General features: G+C 41.6%; 1 protein-coding gene across 1 annotated transcript; it reads right to left on the bottom strand.

Annotated features, from left to right (window-relative positions):
* Window positions 1-97: 97 nt before the first annotated feature.
* snx33 (sorting nexin 33) lies at window positions 98-22,265 on the bottom strand. The gene is made up of 2 exons (XM_041837658.2): window positions 19,609-22,265; window positions 98-535 (listed from the first exon to the last, which is right to left on the bottom strand). The coding sequence occupies exons 1-2, from the start codon at window positions 21,029-21,031 to the stop codon at window positions 282-284; spliced, it is 1,677 nt and encodes a 558-aa protein (XP_041693592.1). The 5' UTR covers window positions 21,032-22,265; the 3' UTR covers window positions 98-281.
* Between the last annotated feature and the right edge of the window lie 1,981 nt (window positions 22,266-24,246).

Genomic DNA, 24,246 nt, shown 5'->3' on the forward strand with positions numbered 1-24,246 from the left:
CTGTTAATCAGGTTAAGTCTATGTAGTTAAGTTGAAGTTTTACCCTAATTTCAATGATGAAAACAGTACTGGTTGATTACTTTTTTCAAATCCAATGTATTTTCCACGTTGATTCCACGTCACAATACGTTGACAAATTACGTTGAAACAACCAGTGTGTGTCCAGTGGGATGTCTCTATTTCCACTAGGCTTTTTGGCAACCCCCTGAGGAGGCCCCGTTGAACTGGGTGGCCATTTCGGATCAGAAGGATAACGTCAGGGCTGATGACAAGCCCAGCCTCTACAGGTTGTCGTACATGTGCAGGGTACGCTCCAGCTGTTGCCCCACGCGCTGGTAGAAGGCGATCTGCTGTTTGAGGTAGGCCTGCATCATCTCCTTGAAGTCCACCTCGCGGCGCTGGTGGAAGTGGTTCATCTCAGCCTGTAGGGCGAATCCCACTGTCCGGCAGCGTTTACGCACTCCGTCTGCCTCGTCCTGGTCCATTTTCCCTTCGTCGCTCATCCGCTGACTCTCTTTGACCTTGGCGAACGCACCTGAGGAAAGAGAGAGAGCAGTTGGCGGTTAGCTAGCTACCGATACATGAGTGTTACTACCTGTGGAGGGAGAAGTTTGCGGTTTAGCTAGCTACCGATACAATGGAAATGCTATGACCTGTGGAGAGAGCAGTTAGCGGTTAGCTAGCTACCGATACAATGGAAATACTATGACCTGTGGAGAGAGCAGTTAGCAGTTAGCTAGCTACCGATACAATGAATACGCTATGACCTGTGGGCTAGCTAGCTACCGATACAAGGGAAATGCTACTACTACCAGTGCATGCCTGTGGACCTAGCATGACCTGTATAAAACAATGACACCTTGAAAATGATATTCAGATTCAACATTTGAATTGTGTTTGAATTTGAGGGCTGTGATCAGGAATTGTGAATACTTGTACGACTTATTCATATTTTGAGACATTTTGGAAAGCATGACAGCCTTGTGAGACTTCAGCTTCCTCATAGTCTCGTAAAACCTGTCCTTGGCTGACTTGGAATATTACAGTAGACATTGTTGGCCTTTTTTAGGCATTTTTGAGATATTGGCAAGATAAAGCACCCTCCAACTTTTAACAGAATCTGCTTTAGATGCAAATAGAGCATATGACGCCACAGACTTAACTGCTACTGTGACAGTACACAAATCATGTTACTGTAAGAAACAGTAGTTAACACAACTCACTGAATTCAAAACAGATGTAGCAATACAATGTTGCTTCCTTCATCAAGCTTTCAGGTGTTCACATTCTTACTTTCACATTATCCTGATAATACTACTTTACACATGTAGCCTAGGCCCTAATTTATGTACTCTCTGTCACCTGGAGCTGCATGGGAAATGGTCCAGGAACACAAGTGAAGCACAAAGGATAATTCCCAAGGACTAGTCAGCCCTTCCCCCTCTGAGGGGCCAAAATGTATCTCTCTGGTACAGTATCCAGAGTACTGACTATTGAATGTTTGATAGAACAATACTATAGTATCTATGTCTGGTATCTATATGAAACTTGTTCACTGAGGATAACTCTGATGCTATCTATATGGATGTCTATATGGATGTATGATCTCTGTGGTAACTTGTATCTGTACAGGGTGAACTCTAAACTCTAGACCGATTATTGCTAGTCAACGTCAACTCATTGCCTAATGCTTGCTTGTATATGTTAATTACCTTTATTGAGTCAGATAAACATTTTGAAGGAGGCAGTGTCATGGTGTGTTCGTAACCAAGTGGGAAGTGGGAATTTACTACATACGACTGGGAAAAATCCACTTAAACGGCCCTCCAACTGGTTATTACTAGTGCGAAACTCGTCTATCACCCTGAGCACCCACTTCTCCCATATAGTGACCTCTGATGTCACCTACTAAGGAAATGGCCTCTATAATTGGGTTGGGCGGTATCCAGATTTTCATACTGTCCTTCTCTCATCTCGGGATTTATGGTATTACCGGTTTAGTACACAACGGTGCGCCAAAAACACAAAAAAAAAGCCCATTGGGCGTCTATTACCAGAATGCTAACAAAATTAGCACAAGTAATAGTGAATTTCCATGGAGGCTGCTAGCTAAATATGCGAACGAGCGCAAACAAAAATAAACCAATTGCAAAGACAGGCAATCTAGCTCATACAGTTATACATATATAGGTAGCAGCTACTGAATGTAATTTTTGGTGAGTTTGGACATTCACAAGCGAATATGAACGAGAGACAACGTTTTGACGCATGCTTGTCTGAAGGAAGAACAACAATGTACTACGCCAGGACATGGACATCGATTCTATCGTAGTCCATGTGGGTTTTAATGACATGGATTTTGTGTTGTAGATATGTGGTAGTGGAGTAGGGGCCTTAGGGCACACACTTGGTGTGTTGTGAAATCTGTTATGAATGTATTGTAATGTTATAACTGCCTTAATTTTGCTGGACCCCAGGAAGAGTAGCTGCTGAATGGGGATCCATAATAAATACAAATACAAATACAGTGCTGGCTCTGGAGCAGCATGTGTACAAGCTGTGTCTGTGTGGAGTCTGGGTTCGTTAGGGTAACGGGCCTGCCTGCTCTGCTCAGAGAAGAGGGGGGACGAGCAGACGGGCCGAGAATGGAGAGGAAAAAATGCAAGAAAAACAAGACAGCAGTGGCAGCTGTACAGATAACTCATCCAAAGAGCTTTGACTTCTCAAACACGGCAGAAAGCTAACACAATGTGATCCCCTGTCACCTTATTAATTCAGCCACTTACTTAGATAACTAGAAAGTTAAACTTAAGGTTAATGCAGAATTCTGTGTTTTCACGCAGGAAAAAAATATAAAATGCTTAATATCTTGCTGCGTTTTGTAAACGCAGATCTAAAATGCTTATTGTAATTTCTGCCCGGCATCAGACCACTTTTTTGCTTCAGTCGCACTTCTCCACTCTAATGAGAATTCGCAAATGGGCATTCTATCAACAGACAGTGCTCTGACTGATTTTTCTACGGTACTTTTCTCAATTTAGCCAGCCTACTTTTCTCAGGTAAAATGCAAGATTAACTTTAAGCAGAACATTATACATTTTGTTGCTGGCTATATTCTTTACAATGGCCATGCATCGTTTTTTTGCAAAAAAGACCTTGCTTTTTTAAATGTAAGCTCATTTACTTGTGTGGCTGCCACCCAAATTGCATTGCACTTCTGTTGTCATCTGATGAAAATGAAGCTATTTTCTGCTGAATGTGTTGCACAAGGAAAACTATAGTTGTACGCCCCTGATCACTCTATTGAAGCAAAAAAACACTGTTGACTTTCAATATAAAACGCAACCCCTGTCAATACACAGCTGGACTCACCTGCTCCGGCTTTCTCCCGCAGTACAATTTACAAACAAACACATGACTGGCTCAACTATTCTGTGGAATTATGGTAAGCTTCATAATGTAAAATAATGTGACAGGTAAAATGAGGAACCCGATCTGCTTTATCTTCTAACGTATTGCACAAGTTGACTGTAGGCATTTACTTAAAAAGTAGCTACAAATATAAAAATGTATTGAAAAACCTCAAAAGAAACAGTTTCAACGGTATTGACGGTATTGAAAAACCATCCCGTGGCTATTTCCAAATACCCAGGTATACGGTATATACGGTATACCGCCCAAGCCTACTCTATAACAGCATTTTCGGCAGTTAAATGCAACAACAAAACATTATTTATTTAACTCGATAATTTATTTACAAGCATGATAGCTGTATTTTTTGTTTATGGTTCATGCAGCTTGTTGGCCATTAGTAGTGATTTTTGAGGTTGGTTCGGTTTCGGTTCGATTCAAAAAAAAAATAATCACTGTTTTCAATTTCTGTTTAGATAATTTTTCACTTAGATCATGTATTTTCAGGTAGAAATACCTCACGACGCAACAGCTGCTCTCTATATCACCTCACGATCGCGCACTCTTCTCTCTTCAGTAGTAGCAGTCGTAAAATAAACACAGACCGGACTAGTAGATGAGCAATAGATTATGGTCATTGTAGTTAATTCCCCCGTTTTATGCGCTAAACTATGTAGAATATTGGCCTGTTGGAAACTACAACTGCCTACTACATTGCACAGTTCAGGCTGGATCTCTAGAGAAACTGTGCGATGTACGGATTGATCTCACAGAAAAAAAACGAACAAAATGGAATTCAAATTATTGAACCAATGTCGGTCAATTAGTTGTTTAAAAACGAAAAATAACTGAAATTCCGGTTAATCGCTCAGCACTAGCCATTAGCCAATCAGCTTTGTCAATGAGTTCAAATCACATGAATCATCCAACTGGTATTTATGACTTCACAACTGGTAAATTCCCACCTCCCACATGGTTACAAATGCAGCATCAAAGTGGAAACTTGAGAGGCCCAACATAACAATCCTTTCACAACAGACAATGCCAGGAACATTGTGAATGCTTAACATTGTGAAAGGCATTTAATTTTCCCGCTGTACCAAAACCGAACCGTGACCCTAAAACCACAATATGTACCACACCATGGGTTTGGTGAACGGTTACACCCCTACCGTCGTTGCCGTTGAAACTATTTATTTGACATTTTTTATTACATTTGAATATTTGTAGCTACTTTTTAAATAAAATACCTGCAGTCAACTTGTGCAACATGTTAACAGATAAAGCAGATTGCGTTCTTCATTTCACCTGTCACATTATTCTACATCATGAAGCTTCCCGGTAGTCCCCAGTCACATGTTGTTTACAAGCACACAATGACGAGAGACCGGAGCCTTGTGAGTCACTCACTGTTGTGCAGCACACACCAGTATGAAACTCACAACTAAATGTTTGCCAGCTAGATATCTTATAAGCTAACCATTAAGTCAGGGCTGCCCAACCCTCTTCCTGGAGATCTACTGTCCTGTAGGTTTTCAGTCCAACCCTAATTTAGCATATCTGATTCAGCTAGTGAAGGTCTTGTTGAGCAGCTAATAAGTAGAATCAGGTGTGTTAAATTAGGGTTGGACTGAAAACCCACAGGATGGTAGATCTCCAGGAAGAGGGTTGGGCAGTCCTGCATTAAGTTAACGGTCTAAAATGTGCTAAATGTTCTGCAGTTGTGCATTTGGTTTGCTAACTTAGTAGCTAGTTATCTTTCTAAGTGTTAGCTTCTTGCAATCAAGCTCCACTTGGTAACAGCTGGCTCTCCTGGATCGAGAGCCTTGCGGTCTAATATTTGTTTTGTGCATGCAGCAAACTGTGAGTAGCATTTGAGTTACTTGTATAACTTTATGAGCTGGGATGTCTGTCCTGTAAATAGTTTATGTCAGAGGAGAGTGTGTAACTGTATATTCGCTATGGAACTTTACAAATCCTTTGGATTGAAAATAGCTCCCCTTGTGTTCAGTGCCGGTATTACCAAATATCCCGGGATGGCACAAGGTCGGTATGAAGGTATGACAATCTGGATACCGCCCAACCCTAGTTTCTATAGAATTCCAGGCTGCAGTCTGAGTAAGCATGTAGGGCATTTTATGGCTGTTCCAGAGGCAGCGGTGTACTGAACAGTCTGTGGCTCTGACCTAGAATAATGTATTGTGTTTTCTACATGAGGAAAGAATGTGCATCACTGGGTAACATGCCAACGTAACAAAAAGTAGGAGTTGGGTGGGGTGGGGGTGTTAAATCACTGTTTCCAAATGTCCTTATGCCATGTCCCTTGAGAAGAGTAGACTGGAATGTGGATCTTACGCAATGGTCTGTTTCCCTATGTATGTATATAACATTTACATTTACGTCATTTAGCAGACGCTCTTATCCAGAGCGACTTACAAATTGGTGCATTCACCTTATAGCCAGTGGGATAACCACTTTACAATATGTTTATTTATTTTTATTTCTTTGGGTTGGGGTAAGGGGGGGTAGAAGGATTACTTTATCCTATCCCAGTTATTCCTTAAAGAGGTGGGGTTTCAAGTGTCTCCGGAAGGTGGTGAGTGACTCCGCTGTCCTGGCGTCGTGAGGGAGCTTGTTCCACCATTGGGGTGCCAGAGCAGCGAACAGTTTTGACTGGGCTGAGCGGGAACTGTGCTTCCGCAGAGGTAGGGGAGCCAGCAGGCCAGAGGTGGATGAACGCAATGCCCTCGTTATATAACGTATATAACATGAATATATTGTATCTGTCCATTACGTATGTGGTGCATTTAAGCACCTACACTGTGATGTGCTAAATAAATACAATTAGTAATAGTGGTAGTCGTCGTAGTAGTGGTAGTTGTAGAAGATTGGTATCCCTTTACTCATGTCAATCCACTGGAATAAATGCCTGCTATAATAAATATAAATGTCCAATGGCCTGGAAAGCCATCACCAGATTTGTTTATCTAGTCCAACCAGATGGCTTTCCTCAGCTACTGTACCACATGTCTTGTGACCATTCTAAGCTGTGGAGAGAATTGAGCTATATTATAAGTCACAGTGAGAGCGAAACTGGTATGCCAACCATGCTATGCAATGGAGGAAGACTGACAGAAAGAGAGAAGTGGGAATAGAGAGGGACAGGAGAGGGGGTGGGGGGTGGGAGAGATTAACTGTGAACACAAACACTCTGGCAAATTAAACACAGGAATCTCCAGTACAGTTTGGTGCGTTCTCCTTTCCCACACATGGCTCCAGACTGCTACCATTTAGGGATAATTCAAAATTTACTCAGGGATAGTCCAAAATAGGATGGTTGTTAAAAAAAAAGTTTTGCTTTCGGGAGGGTTGTTGGACCCTTTGACTTGGCTGTGCGAGTAAAACATTTTTTTTTACTCGCAGTCCCTGCCGCTGAAAAACATCCCCACAGCACGTTGCTGCCACCACCCTACTTCACTGTAGGGATGGTGCCAGGTTTCCTCCAGACGCTTGGCATTCAGGCCAAAGAGTTCAATCTTGGTTTCATCAGACCAGAGAATCTTGTTTCTCATGGTCTGAGAGTCTTGTAGGTGCCTTTTGGCAAACTCCAAGCAGGCTGTCATGTGCCTTTTACTTAGGAGTGGCTTCCGTCTGGCCACTCTACCATAAAGGCCTGATTGGTGGAGTGCTGCAGAGATGGTTGTCCTTCTGGAAGGTTCTCCCATTTCCACAGAGGAACTCTGGAGCTCTGTCAGAGTGACCATCGGGTTCTTGGTCACCTCCTTGACCAAGGTCCTTCTCCCCCGATTTCTCAGTTTGGCCGGGCGGCCAGCTCTAGGAAGAGTCTTGGTGGTTCCAAACTTCTTCCATTTAAGAATGATGGAGGCCACTGTGTTTTTGGGGACCTTAAATGCTGTAGACATTTTTTGGTACCCTTCCCCAGATCTGTGCCACAACAAAATCTGGTTTCCTCCAATTCAAACTGTTAGAAAATAAAACTTGTTCCAAAATAATTAGAAATTGACAAGTTGAAACAGCCTATCCTATAGATAATTAGCAGGCAGCGTGTCTTGGTTTGAGGGCAGCATGGGTTAACTGTCCTGTTGCGTAACAATCACATTTTGGAACAGTGAGTGTATCCTGATATCATGCGCATAAAAAAACTCACACTGGGGCGACCGTTAGAGATATTTGGAACGCAAACGTGAAAAGGTTAATAATACCTCAGAATTTAAATTGTGTTGTTCATGGTATCACTCCCTGACAAAGGCTAGACAAGACATGCCAAAACGTTTCTGAGTTTGAAAGATTTTGTTCAATTGAACATGCCACCACAATGAAGGCATTTTAATTGCATGAAGAGTGCCTTGGTCCTCCTTAATTTATATGTTTTTGGTCATGTGTTGGTCCGTGATTGCAAACAAGTGTAGTACATAGAGAGACAAGTGTTCAACAGATCCAACTGGTCTAACCATATTCACACTTAGAGTATTGTTCAACAGATGACTTGTTGGAAGTCTGATGAACTGTGTTGTAACACTATAACACCGTCATGTTTCGCTGGATAGCGTGATAAATTGACATTGTGTTACTGTCTCTTACAGTGTCGTTGATTAAGAGTGATTGCCATTGGCAACACGACCCTTCCTTCTCCACGATTTTGCGTGCCTTTTTTAAGTAGACCCATACTACGAACTAGTGATTCATCTGATCAAAAGCACAGCTCTCATAACACAACAAGCAATTATGGTTTAAGCCTAGCCACTTTACTATTCACAAGACCCAGCAGAGGGTACATATTACAAGATTACCATTTGAAAGGAAAGAGCAGCTGCTTCTTCCTTTTGACCAGGACACAATTTAAAAATAGATTCATATCTCAATGGGACTTACCTGGTCAAAATAAAACATTTAATAAAAATAAAAAGATGAGCGAGCGACATGGCTAACCCCTTTCCATACACATAATATTTTGTGCTCGCCTATTTCTACCTGACAGACAGACAGACAGAGACACACACACACACACGTCTGTACGTAGACCGTGCAGCCAGTACAACTCAGCACAGCACCAGATTGATGGCTAACTTCTCCATGCCAACCATTGTCAGCTTTATCAGGCCGGCAGACATAGAGCGCAGATGCCAAGTCTTAAAGAGCAGACAGTTATAGCTCCATTTGATGTCCTGCAATCAGGGGAGAGAGGAAGGGGAGTGGAAGTGTGGGGGTTGGAAGAGGTAGGAGGGCCAAGCATTTAAGGCCAAGCAGAAGCCTGTGAATTTTCTCTGCAACAAATAGGTCCTTTTTGGAACACCAGAAAAGCTTTTAGAAAATACAAACAAACACTTCGCTAAACGGAACTACTTTACCAACATGGTAACGTTAATTCATCATGAAATACATATAAAATTCATGGCTCAAGTTGCAAGATGCAACATACAGTATGTGTCTTAAAGCAGTTAAAGGATTTTAATATTCTAAGACATCTGTATTACTTCTGTATTGTATAACTTCACCACTGTGGAACAGCAGTGTGCTAGCTAGGAAACACAGCCAGCCAGGAATGCAAAGACATTTGGATAGACAGTGTGTGAAAACACAGTCCTACCGTTTGTCAAGATTTATGTGTGAGCAAATAGACAAGAGAAAACATTCACAGCCCAGACTAAGCAGGTTACAGAAGGTGCCATTACTGGACAACTTAAAAGGTGTTGTGGTCTTTATCTTCCTGTTGATCACAATTGGTCTGAATTGCTGTGTACAGTTTGTGCTCATGCTATTGTGTAGTGTGACACATTGTTGCCTAACCAATGTGCTATTTAGGATAGGATGGACACATTGTGCTCTAGGGTCTAATCAATGGGGGCCTGCCTGACTAAGATAGGGTCATACTGTAGTATGCTGTAATATCAATTATTAATCTCTGGGTCAGAGCACACACGCATGCACCCTCTCTCACACACACAGCCAGCCAGCATTTACATCTTCACTCACACCCTGTCATTCCTGGTAATGTATCTAGGGCCATGTGCCTCTCCAGGTCCTGCTTTCTGTTCCCTGTGGGTGCAGTAACAGATGGAGAGGTCATTTGGCCCACATTTTCACGAAACAAGGCACACACATCTTTGTTTCCTTTGCTTTATAAGAAAAACCCTGATAGATGGATGTGATGTGTTCTGCCACATACACTGTAGGACAAAGCAGGCCTCTTGTTCACTTCAAAGCCTCAATGGCCGACCGTGGGTATGCATACTGGGGACTTGGGAAGCGATCCCTAATTCTCAGAGTAAACTATGTCTGAGAGGGCTGACTGGCCTCAGGTGAGAGGGCTGGCTGGTCATGATGTGACGCCATCTTGCACTAGGAATCGAGCTAAACAAATATGAGTGAAAATAATACAAAAAAAGGTATTTGAGACCAAACGCTGCTGGTGGAATGACATATTGTCACATTATAGTAGTACATAGTTCCAATATGTATTCAAACAATTTTAGAGCTGTTTTTCTGCCCATAATCTCCTCCCCATTCCTTCAATTTGATGTATTCTCTTTGGGCAGGTGTTACCAGATCTAGGCTACCATGCATGGGAACCAGCTCCTCACATTTCATCTTATGCAACGTGTGGACAGCAGCTCTGTCCGATACCGACACCACTGGGGTCAGTCAGTTTCACTCCATTGTGTTCCCTCGCCTCTTTGTTCAAGATTTCAGCAGGTGGTTTTCTCCTTGGAAGTGACAGCTAGTCCAGCTACACTGCAGTGCTCATTGAAAAACACAAAAGATAACGATGCTCACCCACTCAGCTGCACACTTGCCCATTGGTAAACTATGATGTCATGTGGGTGTGACATGTACTGTGTCATACAAAGTACCAGTCAAAAGTTTGGACACACCTACACCTACTCATTCAAGTTTTTTTTTCTACACTGTAGAATAATAGTGAAGACATCAAAACTATGAAATAACACATATGGAATCATGTAGTAACCAAAAGTGTTAAACAAATCAAAATATATTTTATATTTGAGATTATTCAAATAGCCACCCTTTGCGTTGATGACAGCTTTGCACACTCTTGGGGTTCTCTCAACCAGCTTCACCTGGAATGCTTTTCCAACAGTCTTGAAGGAGTTCCCACATGCGGAGCACTTGTTGGCTGCTTTTCCTTCACTCTGCCATCCGACTCATCCCAAACCATCTGAAATGGGTTGAGGTCGGGTGATTGTGGATGCCAGGTAATCTCATGCAGCACTCCATCACCCTCCTTGGTCAAATAGCCCTTACACAGCCTAGAGGTGTGTTTTGGGTCATTGTCCTGTTGTAAAACAAATGATAGTCCCACTAAGCGCAATTTCCATCGATAAAATGACATTGTGTTTGTTGTCCGTAGCTTATGTCTGCCCGGCACTCTGTTCACAATGTAGACATCAGCAAACCACTCGCCCAGTCATGTGAAATCCATGTCATGTGAAATCCATAGATTAGGGCCTAATTTATTTATTTCAATAATTTCAGTCAACTGCTCCTGCTGAGGCCAGGCTTTGTTTAACAATAGCTTCTAACTTTATCCTTCTAGACAGTTTGCTATAACGTTAGCTAGCTAACTAGCTGGCTAACAGTAGCCAGAGCCCTTGATTGAGCTAGCTAGCTGGCCACCTGACTGAAATATCAGCGACTTATTTCCAGTTTTACACTCATTCTCAGAGAGTCTGTTTTTTGTTTGTTTGGGGGATGTCTTTTGACACGACAAGAGTCGAGGGACGGTTAAAAATGGCCTTATGTCCAGCATCTCGCAAGCCCACTGTCAGTGGTGTCTCTACTTGCCACTTGGTCTGGGTTGAGGTAGTTCATTTCACGTCTCAGCCTGTGCCGTGGGCGGAGTTTGCCATTGGATAAGAGTGGTGAATGAATGCGTACCTGAATCATGATTCCACTCATTCGCAGAGAGGCAGGTGTGATTAGAACTCAGATAAGAATATTATCATTCTGAGCTTTGATCAACGCTGGGAACGCAATAATAAGTGGGTAAACGATAATTAACTAAATGAAAAGGTGAGTAAACACTATTTCACAAATAAAAAGGTGTGTAAACGACGTTTACATGTGTTCACCCTCCACTACACCCCTGATCGGGGTCACTGGTTCCATCCATGTGAGACGTTATTGCATAGTCATTGTATGGCAAGGCACAGAAATACCTTATTTACATAAGTATTCAGACCCTTTGCTATGAGACTCGAAATTGAGCTCAGGTGCATCCTGTTTCCATTGATCATCCTTGATGTTTCTACAATGTGATTGTCGAAGGAATTGTCCTTAGAGCTCCGAGACATGATTGTGTTGAGGCACAGATCTGGGGAAGGGTACCAAAAAATGTCTACAGCATTTAAGGTCCCCAAGAACATAGTGGCCTCCATCATTCTTAAATGGAAGAAGTTTGGAACCACCAAGACTCTTCCTAGAGCTGGCCGCCCGGCCAAACTGAGAAATCGGGGGAGAAGGGCCTTGGTCAAGGAGGTGACCAAGAACCCGATGGTCACTGACAGAGCTCCAGAGTTCCTCTGTGGAGATGGGAGAACCTTCCAGAAGGACAACCATCTCTGCAGCACTCCACCAATCAGGCCTTTATGGTAAAGTGGCCAGACGGAAGCCACTCCTCAGTAAAAGGCACATGACAGCCTGCTTGGAGTTTGCCAAAAGGCACCTAAAGGACTCTCAGACCATGAGAAACAAGATTATCTGGTCTGATGAAACCAAGATTGAACTCTTTGGCCTGAATGGCAAGCGTCACGTCTGGAGGAAACCTGGCACCGTCCCTACGGTGAAGCATGGTGGTGGCAGCATCATGCTGTGGGGATGTTTTTCAGTGGCAGGGACTGGGAGACTAGTCAGGATTGAGGGAAAGATGAACGGAGCAAAGTACAGAGAGAACCTTGATGAAAACCTGCTCCAGAGCACTCAGGACCTCAGACTGCTGGGAAGCTTCAACTGATAGTCAAGTCTGCAACAGTAAACTCGCCACTCCATGTTGTTAAAGAAAATATGGCTATAGTTATTGATCCAAAATGTGACGTAACCCTCAATATATATTCTTAGATATGATGTGTTCATGTGCCTTGCCTTCAGGTAATGAGAGTACACTGAGCTGAGGAAGTGGAATTATGAAATGTACTGTACAGTGCAGTGACATATTCTTCTTTTTGACTATGCTATCACTACATGTAGATCTAAGTCATTGGGCCAACGTCATTCAATGGTCAGCCACATTTTTCATGAGTAGGCTTATATCTGTATTTCCAATATTTGCAGTTGAATCAATATGACTATTGGTCTCTAACATCATGCTATTATCTCTATGACATTTTCAAATGACTTTCAATTAATGTACAATTAAGGGTGCAGCTGTGATTTGCTGGACCCTATTATTAAGCTACGAATGACCTCTTTGCAGTTGTTTGCTTAAGATTGCAACATTCACCAACGCCCTTATTTCCCATGGACAACTAAGATAAATGTTGATTCCTGTAATGGAGGCCCCTCCCCCTTCCATCACCTGATGTGGGTTGTTTGGGAACTGAAGCATGGCCTTGGTATGCTGGTCGTTTGACTATCTTGCTCAAATTCTGCACCACCCTGACGACAAATACAGACACGTCAAAGTTGTAGGCCATAGCAAATGCATCAGCTATGCCTAAGCATGTTCTAGGCGTATCAACCCTTTTCAATGCATCCAATGGAGGTTAATGATCCTTGGGATTGTATGGGGCAAGGCACATCCAATATCACCCCAGATGGAAGCTTTTTGAATTGACACTAAACGCTGTATTTCTTACAGCTCACTGTACCATACATACTGTAGCAGGGCTGGCTCTAGCCTTTTGGGGGCCCTTAGTGAGATTTGGTTGGGGGCCCTAAGCGAGATGACCTTGAGTATTCTACTATTCTAACTCTCAACAGTAAATTGAGACACCGACTGAGTTACAAAAAAAAATGAATTGGGGGGTTGGGGGCCCCTTAGCGGCCTTGGGCCCCAAGAGACCGATTATGTCGCTTATGCCTGGAGCCGGCCCTGTACTGTAGCATGTCCCTGTCATTACAAGGTTGTCAGTTTGTGCAAGGTGGTTGACCACCCGACTGATTTGTTAACATGCAAACTTCACCACTGAATGCATTAATGTATTTATGTAGGTTATATGTGGGCTGATGTGCAATGTGCAAATGGGACTCAGCAGAATAAAAATATCATGGAAGCAAGAAATGTTTCCCATCTAGTGATGGTATTATTCATTTCATAGATAATATATATCTCATTTACTTACTTTTGTATTTGAAATGTATTCTAAAGCTAGTAGCATCCCTTGAACTGCTATGAGACCAGGCAGAGACTCTAGCAGCCAGGAGCTGTGATGACCTGGCTTGCCAGCCAGCTGAATCTGCTTAGTCATTACAGCTCCTGGCTGCTATATTCTCTGCCTTGGACCATTACATTCCTTTGCCTTGACTTACAGAGCTAGGCTGCTAGCAATGTCTATTAAATCCATGCAATACAGCTAGCTTGCTGGAGCTTGAACTACATAAGCAACCAGATTTCAACCCAATTGAACACTTATGGGAGATTCAGGAGCGGCGCCCGGAACTGCGTTTTCCACGACCATCAACAAAACACCAAATTATGGAATTTATTGTGGAAGAATGGTGTCACATCCCTCCAATTGAGTTCCAGACACTTGTAGAATCTATGCCAAGGCGCATTGAAGCCATTCTCGCGGCTCGTGGTGGCCCAACGCCCTATTAAGACACTTTATGTTGGTGTTTCCTTAATTCTGGCAGTTAGGCTACCTGTAAGTTCTACATAACCAACGATACTGCATCATATGAAACCCACACTGCAGAAAAGTAGCACTTGAAAGTAAATTAAATAAAACAAATTAATGAAGACAAAACATATTGTTGTAGGGATGGGCGGTATACTGTATTTTACTATATACCAGTATTGATGCACGGACCGGTTTGGGTTTTATTTTACCTTCTATAACGGTATTTCAATGTTTGGTTTGTTAAATGTTAGTGATGGAAATTGGCAGGGACTCACAAAATGATATCACGATACTTAGGTGCCGATACGATATGTATTGCAATTCTCACGATTCTATACAGTGCATTCGGAAAGTATTCAGACCCCTTCACTTTTTCCACATTTTGTTACGTTACAGCCTTATTCTAACATGGATTAAATAAAAAATGTCCCTCATCAATATACACACAATACCCCATAATGACAAAGCAAAAACTAGTTTTTATAAATTTTTGCAAGTGTATTAAAAGTAAAAAACAGAAATACCTTATTTACATACACTACCATTCAAAAGTTTGGGGTCACTTTGAAATGTCCTTGTTTTCGAAAGAAAGCAATTTTTTTGTCCATTAAAATAACATAAAATTGATCAGAAATACAGTGTAGACATTGTTAATGTTGTAAATGGCTATTGTAGCTGGAAACGGCTGATCTTTAATGGAATATCTACATAGGCGTACAGAGGCCCATTATCAGCAACAATCAGTCCTGTGTTCCAATGGCACGTTGTGTTTGCTAATCCAAGTTTATAATTTTAAAAGGCTAATTGATCATTAGAAAACCCTTTTGCAATTATGTTAGCACAGCTGAAAACTGTTGTGCTGATGAAATAAGCAATAAAACTGGCCTTCTTGAGACTAGTTGAGTATCTGGAGCATCAGCAATTGTGGGTTTGATTACAGGATAAAATGGCCAGAAACAAAGAACTTTCTTCTGAAACTCGTCAATCTATTCTTGTACTGAGAAATGAAGGCTGTTCCATGCGAGAAATTGCCAAGAAACTGAAGATCTCGTACAACGCTGTGTACTACTCCCTTCACAGACAGCGCAAACTGGCTCTAAACAGAATAGAAAGAGGAGTGGGAGGCCCCGGTACGCAACTGAGCAAGAGGACAAATACATTAGAGTGTCTAGTTTGAGAAACAGATGCCTCACAGGTCCTCAACTGGCAGCTTCATTAAATAGTACCCGCAAAACACCAGTCTCAACGTCAACAGTGAAGAGGCGACTCCAGGATGCTGACCTTCTAGGCAGAGCTGCAAAGAAAAAGCCATATTTCAGACTGGCCAATAAAAATTAAAGATGGGAACACAGACACTGGACTTTTTCTTTGCAACTTTGCCTAGGTCAGAATCCCGGAGTCGCCTCTTCACTGTTGACGTTGAGACTGGTGTTTTGCGGCATACCCAAGAAGACTCGAGCCTGTAATCACTGCCAAAGGTGCTTCAACAAAGTACTGAGTAAAGGGTCTGAATACTTATGTAATTGTGATATTTCTGTTTTTATTTGTATAAATTTGCACACATTTATAAAAACCTGTTTTTTCTTTGTCATTATGGGGTATTGTGTGTAGATTGATGAGGGGGTAAAAAACTATTCAATCAATTTTAGAATAAGGCTTTAACGTAACAAAATGTGGAAAAAGTCAAGGGGTCTGAATACTTTCCGAATTGCGATTCGATACTGTAATTTTATTAAGATTCAATGTTCCAAACATATTGCTTACCATTTGTCTGCTGCAGAGGGACAAGAGAGAGTCATGAGAAAGCAAGTTTTGATCAGTCATGGAAATAAAAGTGCTGAATTGGCTCCCTATTTTAAAAAATGGAGAACAAGCTATGAAGGAAAAATGCTGGAGTTTTGCAGGTACAGTCAACTAGCGCAAAAATAATATTGCGATATTGTCAAAACGATACGATATATAGTTAAAAATAATATCCGGTATGTAACTGTATCGATTTATTTCCCCCATCACTATTAAATGTGATACGCCAGTCCATTTTTATAGTTTACTACGCTACTTGAGTCATCTCTCTCCTTCTCTCTCACCAAGCCCCACCCCCTGTCACTTTAGGAGCGGAGTTGTTGTTGCTCAACCATGAGATCACTTGTCAACCATTCACTCTTCAGTCTGCATGGTCAATGCAGCAGATGCAACAATATGTTGATGACAATGATGCTGCTTTCCACTCTGCTTCTTAACATAAATCCACAAGCGTTCTATAATTACACTACTAGTTTATGTATCTTACTGTCAGCAAACAGCTAGTTTGTCTTTTCTTAGCAAGTTGTGGCCAAAATAAATTGTGTTCGCCGCTAATGCTAATCGCTAGTTAGCTGGCTAGCTAGCTAGCTAATAAATGTACGTCAGGGCTATTCAACTGGCGGCCCGCAGGTCAGATCAGGCCCGTTTTCAATTTAGAATGGCCCTTTGATCAATTCTGAACATTCATTTAAAAAATCTGCAAAAAAAATCCCCCTCCTTGTTTAACATTCTTCAATGGGAGAAACTGTTTTCCTGTAGTCCAGCCTATGAAGTGCTGTCAATCAATATCATCCAACATAACAGTTACAGCCAATCAGAGCTGCTAACAGGGGTACAGGGTCTGTCTGCCAGCCTATCGGTTATTTCACCGCAGATGAGATCCCTACACTGCCTGATACACCAGAGCGTGCTTTGCGCTTAACTCAACGGTGAGTTAAAAAACACCATGGACTCAGTTATGGCTATCAAACTTTATCCGATTAACATCTAGCCTGCAACATAGCTTGTTCTGTAGTCTGTTGAGCATCATGATCTACTTTTACATCATGATGTTAGGTGGCTAAGCAAGGTTAATAATGCTGTCAAGAGAGCAGCCTATGTGAGCTTAGGGAGGAGATAGTTGCTTTTCTCCGCGATTGCCACTATAAGAAAGCCAACACATCTTGCGAAAATGCTTGTTTTTTAGTGATCAATTGAATGGACTTACTTTGGGACTACAGGGAAGGGATAAAACAGTTATTGACATGATTGACAAATGGACTTCCTTTCAAAATAAATGTGTTATTATCTCCTCTGATTTGAGCCCAAACAAATGCTCAATTTCCCTACACTGCGCAACTATATTCAGTCATCATCAGTACAGATCACTCCCGTGACGTCAAGAGTTTTTAGATAAACTGAAAGCTAACTTTGCAACAAGATCTGGTGAGTTTAAGTCCCCACAGAGGTGCGGGGGGAGAGTGACTTCTCCACAAAAGCTAGTCAACTGAGATATTCCATGCATAAAAAGGTTTCTATGTGTAAAAAAAACAACACAACAAGACAGAGAAAATAATGAAATAATAAAGAAATAGAAAATAGAACAGAATGTGATGCTGGTCAGCTGAGATACGCCATGCATAAAAGGTTTCCAATGTGTAAATAAAGCAAAAGATGAAGCTATGTATGTAAAACGGACAGGAAAGTAGAAATGTATTAATGTGATGGAGGTCAACTGTGTTATAAGTACAAATGTGTTCCATTATTTAAACAATTTGATACACTGAATTAGGCTAAGCACTTAAAATGAAATTTTAGCAACATTTAATTTAAATAAAAGTGCTTTATAAGATTATAATTGTGTTTGTGCATTGTTTTTTTATACTGGTCTTAGGAAAAGTAATCCCATGTATAAAATGTCTGGCCCCCCCGTAAATAACCTTTTTCAAATCTGGCCCCCATAAGAATATAGTTGAATAGCCCTGATTTACTGAGAGCAAACGTAGCTAGCTAATACAGCCTGATACCAGTGCTGGAGTAGGCCTAAATTGTTTGTGCAACAGTATCTTCTAAATCAGAGAGCATGAATGTTAGCTACATGAAGTAAGAGAAAAAAACATTTAATGTAGCCAAAGATTATAGGGTCCCACTCCCCTGGGAAACACTGACCAACACTTTGGTTCCTACCCTGTCACAATAACACCTGCATAGAGATCCTATTAGTATTGTAATTCCTAATTCTTTGAACGCTCCCTGGCTTTTTCATTTGTCAAACAACACTGTATTTAAAGTGACCACTATTACATTCTAACTATAGAATTGGAATAATCATTATATTTCCATGATTCCAACAAGTGTCACCCAAGTGTTTTGATCTAAATCACAAGTCAAATCGCAATTGCAATATTTGGTTAAAAATAAGGCCTCGATTTTTGCCCATATCGTGCAGCCCTACGTGGCCGTGTGGAAATGATCTAAATGATATCAACTTTTGGTTGAAGTTTGATTGAACAGTATAAAACAATCAGAATGGAGAAATACCCATTGAAATCAGTTAGAATGTATGTGTTGCCACCCTAGGGTCATACACAACTCATAAAGCAAATGTAGAACTTGTATTATTCCAAAACATAATACCATCAAATATCGTCATACCGACAAACATTTTTTAAATATCGCCCAGCCCTACATTGCAGGGAACTTCAAAGCACTTTTATCTTAGAAAATTGTGTATCTGGTGGTAGTGGATGTGTACTATCAAAGATGAAATGTTTACAAGTTAGCTGTTCCTCTATTGATGTGATGGAACTTTCTTCCATCCTTCCCCGCACGAGAGGAAGCAGCGGATGTTACACAATTATTTAAAAACCCAGTAGACTTTAAAATGTACAGTGTGATTGAGTACTCTGGTACCAGACTGTACACAGTGTTGAAAGTTCCTCTACATGCAGCTAAGGAATGGCTTGGGGGTACTTCGATTATCATTCCATTTACCATAGTGACAGAGTAGTAGAACTGGTCAGTTTTAAGAGAGACCGTTCGAGTAGAGCTCAAAGACATGTTTGATAGAACTGTCAGCGTCCATCAATCAAGGAACACTTGATTTCTGAGTAAGAAGATGGCTGATTCTTCCTGTGCCCCTGCAGGCAAAAACTTCTCACCCGAAATGTCATCCAGTAATGAACCTAGGACGTCACCACTGTACATTTGGAATCAAATCTTAACAATGAACATTGAATGATTCCAACTGCTGTGTTAAATTTGTTCCACTTTCAATTTTTCCTCCTAACAATGTGATTAACAACAGATGTGTTGTATGGCCCCTGGAAATAATTAGTTTGTAGGATTCTGGACCAGTATCCGCCAGTCCTTTTTAAGAGTTGCCCTATTGATTTGCCAGCTGTTGTGGTAATGCATGATCACTTATAACATATCAATATGGGCCGAACTTAGCTATAACAGTTTTTATCACAAGAGTGACACTGAGGCTTTGTTTCCATGTGAGGCAATGCAATGAGTTGAATATTCATCTCTAGGACAAGCTATTATACTCTAGGTCTAACACTAATTGGCACATGATAAGGGGAGTGTACATTACCTTTCTGTAGATGTATAATGTCGGGGAAGTTGGCGAGTAGGCCCTGGTAGAGTGACAGTTTGTCCAGCATGTGGAAGAGGTCATACTTAGGTTGCTCCGCAAACATTTCCCCGATGTTCTCGTAAGTGCGTCCCGTGTGGGAGATGGCGGTGTTGAGGGTGTCTGAGCAGTGGGGAGGGTCCAGCATGAACGCCTGACTGACGTTCTGGAAAGCATTCCCCAGCCGCTGAAATTCCTTGCGGAAGCCTCCGAGGTGCTTCCGCACCAGTTCCGAGGCCACATGCGTAAGCTGCATGACGCTGTCATCCATTTTCTTGCCGAAGGACTTGAAGGAGTCCACACGTTCCTCCACATCCTGCAGGTCCTGGTGCTCGTTTGGGATCTGGAAGGTGAGCATGAAGTTGGCGCCCATCATTTCGTCCTTCTCTGCCCGCCGCTTGCCCAGCTTCCACTGCTTGTCGTCAGCGCACATGAGGAAGTGCTCAAAGCCCTCGTACTGCGACAGGACCGGGTGGCTGGTCATGTGGTCCATCCAGAGGATCAGCCGCCTCTTGCGCTTCTCGATGAAGTCCTCTTCGAAGCGCCCCGTTGCCTGTTTCTCGGGCAGGTGGGGCACAGAGATGACTGTGAACTTGTGCAGTAGACGGTTGTACAACCAGTCAAAGTGCTTGTAACGCCGGTACACAGGCCTCGCATTGTGGCTTGGGGTCACTCGGTACGATATGTAGGTCTTGATGCCTTTGAACTTGGTCTGCTTGGTAGGGTCCTCGATGGAGCAAGAGAAAGGTGTGGGGCTTTCTTTCCATTGAGGCCCTTTGGGGCCCATCTCAATGGTGTACGACTCCGCTATCTTAGCGTTCATGGGCACATCGCCCAACACAAACGCTTCCACCCCTGAGCGGACAAAGCTGGAGAATCGGTTCAAGTTCCTGCCCACCATACTGCCCTTCCGCGAGCTGGAGATGCTGTCCTGCCTCTCCATGTATGGTTTGGCGCGATAGTGGACATTGGGGTTGTTGGAGTGGGGGCTCTGATGGGAATGTCCATTTGCACCACTGCGGCCATCATCGTCCACCACTGTGGAACTGTCATCCCAATCATCCCAGTCATCATCGTCATCGTCATAGTAACCCTGTTGCATGTGAAAGGGTGTGTTTGGGGCGGAGGGGAAATACGAGGAGTCATTGCCCGGAGAACCCACTGGGCTTATGGAGCAGTCTGTCAGGTTGGAGTTGGAACGAGGGCGGATTACTTCCACGTAAGAGGCCGGGAAGAGACCTCTCTGTCCTTTACTGTTCTCCCCTTGTAACCAGCCATCTACAGAGTTATCGTCAAAGATAACCAGTTCCTCATTCTCCTGTATGCTGATCTCCTCTTTGTTTTCACTTTGGAAAGTGTAGAGTGCCTTGCCTTTCATCGACATTTTGACTCTCTGATGAATATCATACGCACACGCTGCCTAAAATCATTGTGATGCAGCTACCCTTGAGCACAACGTTTTAACACATGTTGTACAAATAGGTGATCTCTAAATTGTTGAACTATAGCCCTACTACTTCAGCTCATCTCAACTTTAGTCACCCAACACTTGTTTGAATCAATAAGAGAAGGTGCGAAAGAGTTATGTAAATGTTATGGTCTTTTGCTGGAATGCCACAACAAGTGTCAAATGGCACAAATACTGATATGTGCTCATGCACTATAACACGATAGTAACCTTAGTGCTATATCTAGTTTTACTCTCTAGTGCAGTATCAAGCTGGGTATATCTCTGACTCGATTACACAAGAGTCCTGGGTTGTTTTCTATACTGTGCCAAGAATCTTGTCCATCTTTTTAGTAGGCCTATGGACTTCATACAAAAGCAGTAACATCGAATTGCAAATGGTTTTCAGTGGTTGTGAGACTCCATGCCTGAACACATACAATTAATAGAGAATATGGGCTATTTCCTTTGGTATTCTTACTGCAAATATCAATTGCAAACTGGATAAATTGCTGAAATATCACATGCCATGCAACCACTGCCCACTACATCAGTACCATATTCCTATTGATAGCCTTATGTGTCATTAGCCTAAACGTTTTCTTTGTTTCTATTGAGGATATCCAAGCTTTACCTTCGATACTTGAAACCGCAATCGAACTTGTGTGCTATCGCAACTTGTAACTCCTCAGTCCATGCATCACACAAGCATTGACACACCGGTTCATACGAAAACTTGTTTTCACCAAGAAACAATTGCAAACATGCGTTCATTCGTTGTAATCCTGAATAATCGTTTGATTGTTATCCTTGCGTGATACGGTCCTCGAACACAGACTTGCTGTACATCCCACCGACATGATCAAACATTATCAAAATATTTTGTTTCCAGCACAAAGACAAAGTGGCCCGGGTGGAAGAAAGCATTCAGAGCCGAGAGAGATGAGTAATGATATCCCAGACTAGTGCATTCTGGTCTTGATCGACATTCCTTGGACTTGCTCCATTTCCCCCGCTAAACAGGTTCTTGTGTATCTTGATCAGTTTCCTTTAATAAAAAAAAGATTAAGCATTATTAGCAAATGATTACGGTCTGCGACTAATGCAAAGCATAAGCTACTTCTTGGATGTTATTCCTATACGTTCTGTAACAAAGTAACTATTTCCATGACGTTAGGCATGGACAATAAAACATATGTGAAGCTAACCACAATAACGATTAGCCACAAGTGGAATTTACGGTTTGCCTTCAAAATAAATGTCCCCAATTGAAAGTGATGCAAACGGATACAAATAGTGGAATCATGCCATATTTGGACTAGATAATACTTAACAAGGTTGGAATGTTATTATATAAATTCAACAAAAGACAATAATTAGTTAATTTGACATTTAAAAATCAGTTGAAATCGCACTGTTGATGTATTAAACTTCAATTGCATTGGGCTATAATTATACAGTGAGCTACAAAAGTATTGGGACAGTGACACGTTTAGTTGTTTTGGCTCTCTAGCACTTTGGATTTTAAATGATACAATGACTATGAGGTTGACGTGTAGACTGTCGGCTTTAATTTGAGGGTATCTTCATCGATATCGGGTGAACCATTTAGAAATTACAGCACTTTTTGTCCCCCATTTTAGGGGACCAAAAGTATTGGGACAAATTCACTTTATGTGTATTAAAGTAGTAAAAAGTTACGTATTTGGTTCCACATTCATAGCACACAATGATTACATCAAGCTTGTGACGCTACAAATTTGTTGGATGCATTTTCTGTTTGTTTTGGTTGTGTTTCAGATTATTTTGTGCCCAATAGAAATTAATGATAAATATTGTATTGTGTCATTTTGAAGTCACTTTTATTAAAAATAAGCATGCAATATGTTTCTAAACACTTCTAAATAAATGTGGATGCTACCATGATTACGGATAATCCTGAATGAATCATGAATAATGATGAGGGAGAAAGTTACAAACGCACAAATATCATACCCCCAAGACATGCTAGCCTCTCACCATTACAATAACATGGGATGTTTGCATTTTTTGGGGGGGGGGTATGATATTTGTGGGTCTGTAACGATCTCACTCATAATTATTCACGATTAATTCAGGGTTATCCGTAATCATGGTAGCATCCACATTAATGTAGAAGTGTTTAGAAACATATTCTATTCTTATTTACAATAAAAGTGACCCAAAATGGATGAGAATACCCTCAAATGAATGCTGACAGTAGGCACTTTAACCTCATAGGTCATTGTATAATTTCAAATCCAAAGTGCTGGAGTACAGAGCCAAAACATTTTTTAAATGGTCACCGTCCCAATACTTTTGGAGCTCACTGTATTTCACACCTGTGGATTGGGGATCCATGAAATGGGGTATTAGTCTACACAGCAACACCTACAGAACAAAAATTGTGAAGAGTTTACACAAATATTAGCGTCGTAGCGCTTATTGTGGGACTTCGACTGTGGGGAATCACCTCCCTATTCAGCCTATTGTGCCACTGAGTAGACTTCATATTGCACTGTACAACCTTAACTATTGATTGTGGAATGAAATGGGGTATGAGTCTACTCAGTGACACCCACAGAACACAGTTATTCACATTCCAAGCTTGTTTAGCGTTATCTAGTCCAAATATGGCATGGTTCCACAATTTGTATCCGTTTACGTGACTTTCAATGAAGGACCTTTATTTTGAAGGAGAACCGCAAATTCCACTATTGTGGATAATCGTTATTGTGGCTAGCTTCACATAGGTGACAATAGAGGAACGTATTTTTTTCTTCATTGAGGTCTTTTATCCATTCTCTGAAATGCAAGAAATCAGCTCTACACTGCCCCCAACGTGATAAACATACGCTTTTATCATAAGTCAATAATTTTTTTACAGTTAGGCTATAATTGATGGTGATATTGATGATTGATGATGATGATGTTGATGTGATTGTGGAGTAGCCTATAGGCTATGAAGATGATGAGAAAGATGCTGCCATTTGCAATATTTGAGATTGATGCACTAAAATGTAAATCAAGATTCGTTTTCTATTCCTCTACATTACCTTTGCTTGTGTAAATTGTTGCCAGAAATGTCAGCATTTAATGTAAGGATGGATGAAAATCCTAACTAATTTGTTTTG

The sequence above is a fragment of the Coregonus clupeaformis genome, unplaced genomic scaffold (assembly GCF_020615455.1).
Source record: "Coregonus clupeaformis isolate EN_2021a unplaced genomic scaffold, ASM2061545v1 scaf0067, whole genome shotgun sequence".
In the NCBI taxonomy this organism is placed as follows: domain Eukaryota; kingdom Metazoa; phylum Chordata; class Actinopteri; order Salmoniformes; family Salmonidae; genus Coregonus; species Coregonus clupeaformis.

Coding starts and splice junctions, on each gene's coding strand:
- snx33 (XM_041837658.2), bottom strand. CDS start 21,031: ATGTCGATGAAAGGCAAGGCACTCTACACTTTCCAAAGTGAAAACAAA. Junction 536..19,608: donor CATTATACATCTACAGAAAG/GTAATGTACACT, acceptor CTCTTTCCTCAG/GTGCGTTCGCCAAGGTCAAA.